The 14,250-nt window shown below is 48.9% G+C and overlaps 2 protein-coding genes across 3 annotated transcripts; one reads left to right on the top strand and one right to left on the bottom strand.

Annotated features, from left to right (window-relative positions):
• Positions 1-1,413: 1,413 nt before the first annotated feature.
• Positions 1,414-14,041, top strand: mstnb (myostatin b). 2 transcript variants are annotated; one of them, XM_029247462.1, is made up of 4 exons: positions 1,414-2,035; positions 10,634-10,905; positions 11,733-12,103; positions 12,722-14,041. In XM_029247462.1, exons 1-4 carry the CDS (start codon positions 1,908-1,910, stop codon positions 13,100-13,102), a joined length of 1,152 nt encoding a protein of 383 aa, XP_029103295.1. In that variant the 5' UTR covers positions 1,414-1,907; the 3' UTR covers positions 13,103-14,041. The 2 variants fall into 2 exon arrangements, with proteins under 2 accessions (XP_029103295.1, XP_018590973.2); XM_018735457.2 differs by lacking the exon at positions 1,414-2,035 and having other exon boundaries at positions 10,184-10,905.
• On the bottom strand, positions 2,025-6,878 carry akap19 (A-kinase anchoring protein 19). Its single transcript, XM_018735587.2, has 2 exons — positions 6,625-6,878; positions 2,025-3,974 (listed from the first exon to the last, which is right to left on the bottom strand). Exon 2 carries the CDS (start codon positions 3,729-3,731, stop codon positions 3,459-3,461), a length of 273 nt encoding a protein of 90 aa, XP_018591103.1. The 5' UTR covers positions 3,732-3,974; positions 6,625-6,878; the 3' UTR covers positions 2,025-3,458.
• Positions 14,042-14,250: the final 209 nt, after the last annotated feature.

Here is a 14,250-nt window from a genome sequence, read left to right as displayed (position 1 = left end):
CCAACTCTAAGACTACTCTCATTTTATTTCTCCAAAGTGAACTAAATGTTCATTTCGTACCATAAGCTACTTACAATGATTCGCCCATTTACACAGCAGGGTAGTTTTTACCGTATCAGTTCAAGGTACTGTGATCAAGGGCACTATGCTAGGATTGCAACCTGCATCCTTCGAGTGCAAACCAAAGGCTCTAACCACGATGCCACCTGCTGCCCATAAACCTTGTTACCTGTTACTTAGCTGATGCCTTTCTCCTTTGTCCAAGATAAAGAGGTTCAACTGCCCAGGTCGTATTTCACTATTTTTGTGGGTACAGGTCACCGCTGATATTTTATCAGCTTTGCGGTGAGCATTCCTAATTTTACAGTTTTGAGCTTTTGAGGCTGGGAAATTTCCAGTGTGTAACAGCTGGGCTTAAGTCATTATTTGTCCTCCACCTCATCTTCATCCTGTTGACACGCCATTATTTATTTGCTGAACAAAGTCTACAGCCCAGATGGATTTACACAGCTTTGCATTTGGACTTTTGGCCATGCTGTAGTGCTGGATAGAAGTAGCGAAGTCAGTTGACTGCGTTCTTTCAACGTGGCTTCAGTTATTGTGGTAATAAAGTTAATAAGTGCCATTTGGTGCGCAATTGTAGTTATTCTCTGCCGCCTTTCTTGGCGAACTCTCCCGATCCGAGTGCTTCTCTAAAAGCCTAAAAAACTCACTTAGCTATGAATTAAAGCAGGGTGCTGCTCTGAAAAAGGCCACCCGCCGTTAACTTCTCTTCCATTTATCCACAGCACTGGGACGAGACAGAAAGGATCGAGTCGGGAATATTAAGCGAAAGGATCAAAATTCATCTTTGGTGAAGAATAGGTTTTTGTTTATTTACGTATTTGTGAGTTACAAAGGAATTTGACACGATGTACCTCCGAGCGAGAAATTAAAGGTAAAAATCCCCTGGGATTTCACAAACGTGAAAACTAAGTAAAATCATGTTTTACCTTTTTTGAAGAAAAAAAAAAATCAAATCTTGAAATGTAAACGCTCTCGGACTCATCAGACACACTTCCACGCACGCTGACTTTCAGTTTCAGGCAATCCGCACTGACATCGTGTCAGCATCATGTCAAAGAAACTTCTGATTGTATCAAGTTCTTACAAGTAATTAAAATTCGGAATTGACAACACGGAATCTTTCGAGAAATTAAATGCTCCCAGCAGAATAAACATTTCACAATTCTCATTACATGTCAGGTAACGTATGTTAAATCGACTGCTAAATTTAAAACATCATGACACTTACTCTATAGCTAACACTTGCCCCAAAGCAAATTACAGTTATTTACTCATTTATACAGCTGGGTAATTTTTACTGGAGCAATTTAGGGTAAGTACCTTGCTCACGGGTACTACAGCTGGAGGTGGGATTTGAACCTGTAGGTCCAAAGGCGCCAGTTCTAACCACTACATGACAAACTGCCCTGTTAATATAATCTGTTGTTGAATATTTTAATGCGTGTTTTGTCGTTCATGCATTTTAATACGGGGAAGGAGAAACTGACGAAATCTGACATACCTCAGACAAAATCTGCTTGTAACGATGTACCGATCACAGGCCTCTGGGAAAGGCTGTGCTTCGGTCTCTCCGTAAGCTTCTCTGTTTGCGACTGATCTCGGATGATGGGTCACAATGTTAAGGGCTGAACCAGGACTCGGTCAAAGGACGTTATGTTGTTGATGTTCGCTGGAATGGACTTTCACGTTGCTCACTGCTTTCGGGGATAAAGCACCGTATGGCGAGGGCGGCCTGCGCTCCGTGTGCCCACAGGGGCTTCAGAGCAGCAACAGCAGCACGTCAGCTCAAACACGGCAGGAAAAAAGCGTGACGATGTAAACAAACACACGTTCTGATCAAAATGTCATATTCTAGTAATACGTGTTTCATCGCGTCCTCGTTGCTCCCAAAGGAATGTTTAGTGGTCGGGAAGGGCGCCGTGGAGCTGGAGGAATGTCATCGACAGAAGGCTGCAGGGACGAGCCCTGGGTCTGACAGCGAACGAACTGATTTTTTTTTTTTTTTTTTTAAATTTACTGTACCCATGTGAACCTGTTTATTTTGTTATCTCGGCTCTTTGTGCTGATACGAGAGCTGTAAAACCTGCCGAACGCGGCATTCCCAGGATCAGGGTTAAATATTCCTCGTGTGGAAGTCTCACGAGTGCCGTCTCACGTGTTTTATTGCCATGTCCTTATTCTGACTTTACGTGACACGCTGTACGAGCGTTAAAAAACAAGTAACTTTTCAGCACCCTTTTAAATGAATTCAAAATACCGGCCATTCGGATTCTTTATTAGATAAATCGCCCAGGCAGGAGAGATAAATGCGCTTGTACTACCGTCCAGGTAAAGTCGCCAGGACTTTGCACACTAAACAACTCAGGCATCCCTGGTGAGCGTCTCCCGCAGTCGTCTGCAGCTATTTTCAGACTGCCTAAATTCCTCAGCAGAAATCTCAAGGCCTTTCGGAAATGTATTTTGTGCTAGACATTATAATAGGCATATGGCAGTAAGGTTTAATATAGAACCCCCCCCCCCCATGTAGTGCAGTAAACCTAAATGCATGAAATATGGGGACTGAGATTTGGCTGAAAGTTGTCTAATTCCTCCTCTGTATCAACTGGAGTGACACCGAATGACTGTGTACAACAGGGCCTTGACATACATGTTCACCCCGGACATCCACGTCATCGCGTTGTCCCATCCGTACCTCTTACTAGGTCCGTCCGGCCGCGTGATTAATCGCAGGACCTAAATGATCACGGGCTTCCTGGAACCTGTGCACTTTCTAGGCTGGACAGTGTGAGCAGAGAGAAGAGGCCCCTTCGTGGTTAACCGCAAGGCCCATTACCGCAGGCCATTCTCCTCCATGCTGCAGCAGGCTGAGGGTGATGGCTGGGGGCTGGGGGCTCCAGCACCCCTGCCCTGGACAAGCACATAGAGTCATAAGCAGGGGCTTATTTATAGCATCGTCAGACTGAGCTGTTCTGGTACGAGGACGCCAGCTGAGCGGAGCGGATTTGCATTACCAACAAGATTGTCTTTTTCCCTGCCGTTCCACACAAGAAAGATCCATATCCCTACATCCACTCAGCCCGCTTTCTCCCATTAGTGCCGTGCAAGAGACACACGGGTCTGGAGGAGACGCACGCCTCTTCTCAGCTACGCGCACGTGCGTGACGTTTTCCAGTACTGGCTGGAAGTCCGAAGTACCATACGTAACATGGTAAAACAGTGGAAAGGCGGTACAGAAAGGAGAAGCAGCAGTTTGGCCTGAGGACAGAGACACGCCACCGTCTCCAGGAAGCGGCGCTTCCCCGGCGCTGACGTAGGCCGAGACGGACTGCTCTGCCGTTGCTCTCGCGCGCCGCTCAGACACATGGGTGAGGGTGGGTTTGGGGGGGCAGGCTTCACGGCACGTCACACTCTATGTAGGGGATGTCGCTATAACGGCTGTCCAGTTCTGCCCACTGCTGCACCGCTCGGGCCACGATGTCCTCGGACAGTCGCTCGGCGTAGTCCAGGAGAGCCGGGTCCACAGGCGGGCGATCGTGTCCGGGGCCCACCTCCGAGCTCACCAGCACCGCCTTCTCCCCGGCGTGGTTCTCCTGCCGGCTGCCCGCCTTCTCCACCGAGCTCGCGTCGGGGGTCTGCCCGCCGTGCTTCGATTTGACGCATCCCATGATGTAAATAATGTAGCATTGGTTACGACACCGGGTGGCGGGAGTGATGGTGGTGGTGGGGAAAGGAGGAGCGCAGAGCGTCAGTGCTCCACTCTTCAGCCTTAAACTATCAGACGTCCGGGGCTTACTGCTTCCCTCCAGTTACTGGGTGACACCGCATGCAGGCCCCCTCGGAACGGCTGACGGCATCCAGCGTAATCCGCCGTCTCTTCATGATTTGGTAAAACGACAAAGCTCTTCATTCTGCACAAAAGGAAGTCTGTTACTCCACTTCTGGGAATCACATCCCTGCACATTAGTTATACAAAATTTTGCACAGACTTGCAAAAGCAAAACCGGTCATGAAGCACAATATATAAAATATAATATATGCTTATTACTCATGACAGCTTTATACACTTGGCCCTCAAGTTACAAACACAGTGGGGACCACCGGTCTGTTGGGAACTCGAATGTTCGTAACTCCAAAGTCACTTTGGCCACTAAGTTGCAATCAGTAAAAGCTGAATAGTACAAACACTTATTAATGGCTAGACTGTGTAAACACCTAAGACAAATCTATAATAAAAAATATTCCTTAACCACTCATCCATAAATACATTATCAGTAGCAGTTTACTTAACGTGTGCTCCGGGTGGTCGGCCGTATCGTGGAAACATTGGACCCCAAGCAGAGTACAAGCGGTGTGGATTTAACACCACTACATCGCAGTGTGACTATTATTTTTATTAACTTCAACTACATTAAAATTTAAATTTTAAATGACTGACACTAAAAATATCTCAGCTCCATAACCACCCATTCAGTGCTGTTGACTGATTTTTTTTTTTACATAAATATGTCCAGTTTTTGTAACTTTCTGGCTTCATTTAACATCTACACTATCAGTAAAAGGTTGATAAAACAGATGTCACTGCATTTATTTATGGATACGGCTCTGTAAAAAACTTGGGTTAGGGTAAATAAAAATACTTTGAAGAATTTTAACATTTTTATTAACTTCCAGCTCCATTTAAATTAAACTGAAATAAAAAATGGGTCTAAATAATAAATGTACACTGAAAATATCTCAAACATGCAAAATTCCACCTGGGGACACTAGGAATGAGCCGTAAATACTGTAAACACTGCGGAATCCAGAATAATAAAGGAGGCGCTGCACTCCTACTGTGTTTTTGCTGCCAACTAATGGCCGAACTTGGAAATGCGGGTCACTTTTTCCACTCCTCATTGGACAGAAATTTCAGAAAAAAGAACAGTGACAAAAAAAGCTATTTAAAAAGAAATGTTAAGCAGGGAATGTTTGCGTCTTTGAAAATTCATAACTCGAATGTCAGTAACTCAAGTAACCGGCGTAAGACACCCATTTCCAAATGAAGCCCGGGACGTTTTCGAAGATCAATGCGATCCTCGCGGTAAAAGTGTCACCAGCCGCAGCAGTTTAACACCGTGTGGGATTATCCGAGCCTGTCTAGACGCAGAGTTCCTGTGAAACAGATGACTGCGAAGACAATCAGCTTACTGAGTCTGAAGCGACCGCTCAGTTACCATATGTTGTTGGGGGGACACACATGGAGCGGGACGGACCCTCGACTGTCAGTGACACTGACACAGCTACCGGTGGCCAGTTTTCCGCTGTTAATTATCAGAGGTTAGTTACTATGACTCTCAAATCATTATGGAGTCCCAGCATAGCAACATCATGAAACCAAAACAATACACACACGGGGTTATTCTGAAGTGCTCTGGAACTAACACACCGCAAAGAAGTTAGCGGTTGTGTGTGTGTCTCCGAGTGCGGTCCACCGCTGGCCCTTGCAGTGAATGTAAAACGGGAAAACGCCACCCCAGACCCTGCATGTGCACCTCCGTGTGTTTCACCAGCTGTGTTCGGGAGCGTCAGACAATCCACACACACAGTGCGCTGAACTGGCAGTTTGCTGTACATAAATGTTATCTAAGGTCAGGTTGGGTCATATCTATATATTCTGTAGGGCTGACAAATTGGCCACTTCATGAAGACACACATAATAAACTGTTCTATCACTGAAGTTTATGCTGGTGCTTCACAGCGCCTGGGTGGTGTGAGAGGATGTGGGATCGAACCCCGCTCAGTCTCTGTGGAGTTTCCATGTTCTCCCCGTGTCTGTGTGTTTCGTCCGGTTGCTCTGGTTTCCTCCCACACTCCAAAGACATGCTGTCCAGGTTCCCCCATAGTGCGTGAGTGACAGAGAGGGTGTGTGTGTTCCACTGATGTATGGATGACTGACCCAGTGTAAGTACTGTATCTAGTGGTGTAAGTCACCGTGGTGAATAAGGTGTGTGGGCTCATAACACTACATAGAGTTCACTGGAAGTTGCTTTGGAGAAAAGCATCTGCTAAATGAGTAAATGTATATGTGTACATACACAGTATATACACAATACAGTATACGTATGTATGTATGTAAATAAACAGTGTATTAATTAATGAGCAGTATGGTACAGCGTTATGGGTCTGAACTGTTCCCAGAGTGACATCAGTAAAAACGCTGTATGCCCTTGAGTAAAAAGCCAAGGTCATGTACTAACATGTAGAAGAAATGGTGTAAAACCCTAAATAAACAAGAGTATTCTTTCAAGGCTCCACCGCACTCCCCATCCCCCCCCCATCCCCGCCCCAGCCCACCGCACGTGTGCAGCTCCTCAGCGCTCCGTGACACACACTTGCAGTCACACACCCCCTCCATCGCATCTTCTCAGGGACACAGTGATTCACTCGGGTTCGTGGGGGGTGTGGGCTCTAGATGTGGTGACATGCCGCCTCGACGGCCCCTTCCGTGTGCACGCGCCCACCCCACGCGCACATTACGACCACGAACAGACACGTTCCGAAAACGCTCGTGTCACTTACCGGCCCCGGAGCGCCGATCCTGCCCAGGAGGTCCCGAGGTGGGGTGGGGTGGCTCTCCACGGTGAGCTCCTCTACAGCGACCCCACGGACTGCGCCCGTCTCTGCCGCTCCGAGCTCGCGCTCCGCGTTCCCTCTCCGCCTCACCTGTCAGTTGCTCGAGTCGCCCGCAGGGGGCTCCCTCGCGCCGCTCCACGTGCTCCAGCGCTCCCAGCGACACACCCGCAGAGCCGGGCGACGCGTGACAGCGCCGAACCCGCGCGCTTTACTGAACACATCGCGCTCCGCTCTGTCTCCTTTATAGCGGAGCAGGAGCGCTGCGCTGCGGTAGGACGACGGCGCCCCCTTGTGTCCGGTGTCCAGATGGATATTGCTACCGCTGCGGAGCTACAGCTGGTGCGGACCTGCGATTCAGCTACCGCTCACGTTCACACCTTTGAAGGGACGCCAAAAGCAGCCATTTGCAGAAGCCGCGGCGCTTACGGCCAACACTGTCCTCGACGTAGCTGTGCTCACTGCGGGAAATCGGGCCGACTTGCAGGCCGCGGCTGAAGTGCTGCTGATTGGCGCATTTAGAGACGGAGAGCTGTACTGAGCGCCTTGCTCCACAAGGGGGAGACAGAGTATCAGGATACAGCAGAGGCAAAGCGCGTTACGCTCCTTCCCCGTTCTCAGGGGTCCCGCTGTAGCCGCTCGCTCTTTATTCCCCCCCCCCAGACACTCTAACCCCGCAAACGCGTTGCTAACCTCCCCTAGAGGCACGCGTTTTACTATGCGATCGAACAAATTAAATGTGATTTTATACTTTTATCGAACATCTGTCTGTGCCTGTAAATGATAAATGTTTTATTGATGACACGATCACTACGGCGCACCGATGTCTGTTCTGTAACGACTGTGTTCGAGCGGGAACTGCGTTTGTTGTAAATAGTTGCATTTTGGGTAAATTGTAAATAAAGTGTTCAACCACTGGGGGCACTTCTGGGGAAAATGATGGGATGACCGTGTTGGGGGAGGGAGATTTCTGGGTGTTAAGGGGGTTCGGGGAGCTGGTTAGAACCGCAGTTTTCGGATCGAGAGCGTTATTTCTTTTCGTACTGCTGTTAAAATAAGACGTTTAAAATTTACGTTGCCCGTTGTTTTTCTTTCTCCTGTTCAAACCCAGAGCGTCGTCCGCCCCTGTTTCTTAACTGTTGCCTTGTGCCGTTGTTGCGCCTTATTGTCCACGCATCCTATGATGAACATGCGACATCCTAACGTTAATTCAGCACCGTGCTCGTTGCTTGTTATTAAACTGCTCAGTTGTCACCGAGTGGTTAAGTTACAGTTATTATTAGATGAGGCTCCTGTTCCCGCGCTTAGCGTTAACGGCGCAGTGTTTTGTTTTGCGGGTTTTTGGATTCGTTTAGAAGCCCAACCTTTTATATTTACGGCTCAGTCTCACGTATCTTTGCTAGCTGACCAAACAGAAAGGCAAAACGCGTTAATATGGAGGATTTTTTTTAATTAATGAACCATTAATGATGAATTAATAATTATTAATCATGGAAAAATTAATGAGGACGAAAAGATCTATGTTATTTCGTTCAGACACTTGGGCCCATACAGTATTATTATTGTTATCATTATTATCATTACTTATTATTATTATTACCCATACACTCACACTCTAGTGTATCCAGAAGTGTTTCTTTAATGTTTTTATGCATAAAAAGGTACAAGATATACTGTATACTAAGACAAACATTTGACTTACTGACGTTAGACAGGAGCTGTACCTGACTCTTCCGATTTACGTACAAATTCGACTTAAAAACAGATTTAGGGACGGAACTTGTTCGTAATCTGGGGACCGCCTGTATTCGGTTGGCATTTCCCTCATTTCTTAGGGGAAAATAGAGCTGCTGTATGTTGTGTTGCCATAAGTAGCACCTTCGGCTAATATTTCATCGCACAGCAGGGACTGTCTGTACATAATCAATAAAGAGTTTTTTGGAATACAGTAGAATGCCCAGCAGGGGCACCTTGTTGAGGAGAGCACTATATGAAATGATCTAGGTTGTTAAAAGAAACAGTCTGTGAAGAAGTCTGTGTGTTCTGGATTTTCAGGCCAGTTTCAAGTGAAGTGGGGACTCTGAATTGCATGTAGTGTGTGACTGTGTGAGTAGCTATACCCTGACTGGCCTTGCACCTTGTGCCTTTGGGATAGTCTCTCTCAGACTCACGTTTAAATAATATAAATCACAGCCAGTGCCCGCTGTGTGGTGGGTCTGGGGTTTGAGTTCTGCTTGGGCTGCCTTGCGGTGAACTGGCATTCCGTCCAGGGTGTGTCCCCTCCCCTTCGGCCTTGCGCCCTGTGTTGCCGGGTTAGGCACCGGCTTGCCGCGACCCCGCTTGGGACAAGTGGTGTTGATGATGGATGGATTGATGGATGATTAAAATAGTCAATGTCTTTAATTAAATATTGTGACAAAGCATCTTACAATCATTTACAAAATTATACAGCTGGATAACTTTTGCTGTATCAATCCAGGATACAGTACCTCGGTCAAGGGTACTACAGCAGAGGGTGGGATTCAAACCCGAGTCCTTTGAATGCAAAGTGGTGTCTTTAACCACTATGCCACATACTGTCTAAATTTTAGAAATAAATATTATCAATATTTAACTGCTGGCTCAGTTATTTGAATAAAAAAGTTCCTTGATAACAGGAATATTGTTGCAATGTTGCGAATAAAACCTTAATCTGAGAGCCAAATGAGAATCATGAGTAGCTCTAGAGTCATAGGTGTGTGCTGCGTAGTGAAAGACATGGGCAGTGACCCTCTGAGCGTTTTTCTTTGCGTCATAAACGTGATGAGCCAAATGATCAAAATGTTTCTGCCCGGGATGGACCCCACGTCACGCTCTACGCTTCCAGGACAGAGTCCTCGCCGTGGGCCTCTGTTGGGCCAGTAGTTCTCTATAGCGAAAGAATGAGAATATAACAACAGGGGAGTCTGGAAATAATATTTTTTGTTACAAACGTTGTAGAAGACGTCAGTGTCATCGTCATGTATACAGATTCCTCTTACTTTGGCATTTCAGTGAATTTGAGGGGAGCAGGAATCATTTTTTCCCCGAGAAAGAACGGCGACTCAATCCCCCTCACAGCGGCAATTCGCTTAACGGGCTTATCGCACGGAACGAATTAACCCGTTTACGCGAGAGAGGGCTGCGCTGTTCTCATAACTTTCGCGGAACCGTGTTTACCTCAGCTGCCGCCTCACATGCGGTCAATAGGGGGCAGGCTTCACCACTTCTCAGACAATAAAAAACAAGTGCACAAAACTTCGGTTTGGAGTTCGCTATTACAGTACAACTTTTATCTGAAGCTTTAAAAATATTCCAAATAAAGGAATCTGTTGATTTCTTTCCCTGGAAGTGAACGAAACAAAACAAAATGTATAAATCGCATGCGTCATACGCCCGCCCGCGTCTATAAATACTGTACTTCACTTCAGCTAATCACGTATCTCGTGGACGTCTCCAGAAAAGTCCGTTCGGCGGCGCGTGAAGATAATTACCGCGAACGAGGCGGGCTACGAGCGCGAGCGCGAGCGCGAGCACGAGCCGGCGTGACCCGACTCCATCCCTCGCGTGTCGCGGAAGCGAAATGCGCGCGCGGGCGCTGCTGACGTCGCGCGCGCGCGCGGCGGCGCGAGTCGAGTGCCAGCGAGCGACAGCGGCGCGCTCGCGTCTCGGAGGAGTGGACGCGGGTCCGAGCGCTCCGTTCATTGTTGCGGGTCCAGCCAATCATCGCTTTTTGACGACACAATGGAGAAGGCGCAGTCGCGGTATAAAAAGGCCCCGGTGAGGAGCGGCATGACACCTGTTCGCGCGGTGCGGGATTTAAAGGGCACCGGAGCCCCCGAACGCAGAGCCGTGCCGGAGCCATGCAGTGGGCGCAGGTCGCGGTGTGTCTCGGCGTGCTGCTCGCGTGCGCTCCGCTCGGTCTGGGCGCGGACGACAGGGACGCGGAGCAGTGCTCCAGCTGCGAGGTCCGGCAGCACAGCAAGCTGCTGCGGCTGCACGCCATCAAGGCGCAGATCCTGAGCAAACTGCGCCTCAAGCAGGCGCCCAACATCAGCCGCGACGCCGTGAAGCAGCTGCTGCCCAAGGCGCCCCCGCTGCAGCAGCTGCTCGACCAGTACGACGTGCTGGGCGACGACAACAAGGACGTGGTGCTGGAGGACGACGAGGACCACGCCACCACCGAGACCATCATGGCCATGGCCACGGAGCGTAAGAGACTAGTAGAGAGTAGTGCCGCGCGGCGGGCAGGAGGAGGAGGAGGAGGATGATGAGGAGAATGATGAGGAGGATGACGGGGGTGTGTTGCTGGTGCTGGTCCGCTGCTGGTCCGCGGCTGGTCCGCTGCCGCTCCCTTAACGTGAATTAAACTCGGGAGAAAAGCGTTACACCCGCCGGACGCGACACCGCACTAGTATTCGCACCTCGATCCGCGCCGCGGCCACCGCCGAGCGCGCGCACACGCGCGAGCTCTGGGTTGCTGCACTCGCACTCCTTAAGTCTAACTGTACCCAGTAGTGCCTTCCTCTGCCTTCCCTCCTTCCCCTCCCTAATCAAGTAAATATTAAACGATGCGCTTTTGCGGCCAGTATTATTTAGACTTGGTCTCCAGAAGGCAAGTGTGGGAACCCCGGCTGTAGGAAAATAACAGGTTGGGAATAATAAAGACTGAATCATGCAGTCATCAGATAATCCCCTGTAATAGTACAGCCTTCCGGAAAATTCTCCCTCTCTCATCCCCTCTGATGTGTGGTAATAGGCGCTTGTTCTTGCCCTGTTTCGCTCTCTCCTGTTAACGCCTGTCCTGCCTGGTCCGGCCCTCGGCTCATCTCGGCTCCTCTTTAGAGCGGGATTGTCGTCGTCCCTCCCTGATCCCCAGACCTCTTAAAACGCTGTCGGCTTTGCATGAACCTAATAGTGAGCATCGTCAGCTGAATAAGGAACGGTAATGAGAATTCCGCCAGCTGCGGCAGATATGCTTCGCTGGTTGACTTTTGGATTTTTGTCACGTCTGTAACATCCCCGTGCCGTTCCTCCAGCCGACCCCGCGGTCCAGGTGGATCGCAGACCGAGGTGCTGCTTCTTCTCGTTCAGCCCGAAGATCCAGTCGAGCCGCGTGGTGAGGGCGCAGCTCTGGGTGCACTTGAGGTCTGCGGAGGAGGCCACCACGGTGTTCCTGCAGATATCCCGCCTGAAACCGGCCACCGACGGCAGCAGGCATGTGAGAATCCGCTCGCTGAAGATTGACGTGAAGGCCGGGATCAACTCTTGGCAGAGCATAGACGTGAAGCAGGTCCTCCAAGTGTGGCTGAGGCAACCCGAGACCAACTGGGGCATCGAGATCAACGCCTTCGACTCAAAAGGAAACGATTTAGCGGTCACTTCTGCAGAACCGGGAGAAGAGGGACTGGTGAGTGACGCGTTCGTTCCCCACTGTGGCTTTTTTCCTTCGGTCGCTCGGCGTAAAACCAGCACCGAGGGTATCGAGCAGTGGTTGATGGGTAAAGAGTTTTAACGTGGAAGCGTGTGAGAAGAAAAAAACCGTAAAATGATCCCTGAGAAGTTAAAAGCAGAGCTCGTGAGGTTTGTTCTTCGTGTTGTGTCTTTGTGGTTTACTGGGCAGTTCAAGGTCAGATTTGTGTCTTATATATATTTTATATATATATATATACATACAGTATACTGTATATATGTGTGTATGTGTATATAATATATATACACACATATGTACATATAGCTATATCTGTACTCAGGATAAGAATGTGTTTTTAAATGCTTTCATATACATATATACAGTGTATATATATATATATATGTGTGTGTGTGTGTGTTATATGTTTGTATAATCAGTATGTATGTTTCCAGTTGCAATGAGAACATCGCTACCTGTTGCCAATAGTAATAAAGCAGAGAACGGGTTTAAGAGAACCTGCAAAAACGCTCCAATCGCGCGCTCCGACTTGACACGTTAACCGCGCACTGTAAATCTGTACGGCACAATCTGTTTCATGTGCTCCCGTTTTCCCAGCAACCGTTCATGGAGGTGAAAATATCGGAGAACCCGAAGCGGCTGAGGAGGGACTCGGGCCTGGACTGCGACGAGAACTCTCCGGAGTCGCGCTGCTGCCGTTACCCGCTCACCGTGGACTTCGAGGACTTTGGCTGGGACTGGATTATCGCGCCCAAGCGCTACAAGGCTAACTACTGCTCCGGGGAGTGCGAGTACATGCACCTGCAGAAGTACCCGCACACGCACCTGGTGAACAAGGCCAACCCCCGGGGCACGGCAGGGCCCTGCTGCACGCCCACCAAGATGTCGCCCATCAACATGCTCTACTTCAACAGGAAGGAGCAGATCATCTACGGCAAGATCCCCTCCATGGTGGTGGACCGCTGCGGCTGCTCATGAGTGTGCCGGCCGGGAGGGGGTGGGAGCAGCTCCCGTGCCGGTCTGGACTCCTGCGGGCTTCCGAATGACTTTGTCTGTCAGTGCTTCTCGCTACGTTTCTCCCGAAAACTTTGTGCAATAGAACCGCAGTAGCAGCAAGAACCTCTCGGCCGTCGGGTGGAGTTTCGACCCGCAGGCGAAGGTGGCGAAGCCTTCGCTTGGACTTGGAGGCTGGAAGTGGCGGAAAAAGGCTACAGCATCTCCCGGCAAAGATCTGTTCTACTTCTTTTTTTTTTTTTTTTTTTTTTTTCTTTTTCCACGCGTGCAGACACACACAGTGAACAGCGAAACACTCCGAGACACACGCTTCATCACGCAGCAGCCTGGGCAGCCCGCATTACCGATCGTCAGACGAGCGACGCGTCCGAGGGACACCGAGAGGTCTCGCGTGCGTTCGGCAAAGGACCGGAAACGGAGCGGAGGGTTTGAGCGGTCCTCGCTCGGACGTCACCGATCATTAACGCGCCGTCTGCAGTATAACCCGAACGAGACGTACCCCACGGCTTTACCGTAACATTGCCACCCGTCTGCCCAATGCACTTGAATTTGGGTCAATCAGAATTACTGGACCGAAGGACTTGAATCCGAAGCACTACGAATGCAGTCTACGCTGTAAGATGTGTACGAGGCAGAGACACACAAACCTTATGAATGTTAAAACCACGCTCAAACTCTGTCTTCCTATAACAATACCGTTTGCACTATGGCAGACCAATAGAGAGAATTGGTTGCTACGAAAAGTTGTAAAAACTGATTTTGATACGTTTGCTAATTTGAATCGTCTACATGCATTGTTCCTGCTAGTCGTTTCCTTTTGTAGACGCTGCTGGTAAATGTATAAGACAACGCACTAGCAAAAAAGGTGTACAATAACAAAAGTCTATATATCTGTTACGCAAATAAAGGTGCTTGCTTTTATGTTTAACTCCACGTTATTTATCCAGCCATTTTTTTACTGCTAGATTCCTGCTGAAGTAGAAGTTCAAACCAGTGCAAACCCGTGAGCCGGAATCGGCGAAAATTATTACCGACTCAACGGATGTGTCTAGAAAGAGTTGTGTAATGAGAATTTAGGCATTAACTCCCAAGTCTACACCCTGCTGATGTAA

The sequence above is a fragment of the Scleropages formosus genome, chromosome 21 (assembly GCF_900964775.1).
Source record: "Scleropages formosus chromosome 21, fSclFor1.1, whole genome shotgun sequence".
NCBI lineage: Eukaryota > Metazoa > Chordata > Actinopteri > Osteoglossiformes > Osteoglossidae > Scleropages > Scleropages formosus.
This window is presented reverse-complemented; position numbering and strand designations above follow the sequence as displayed.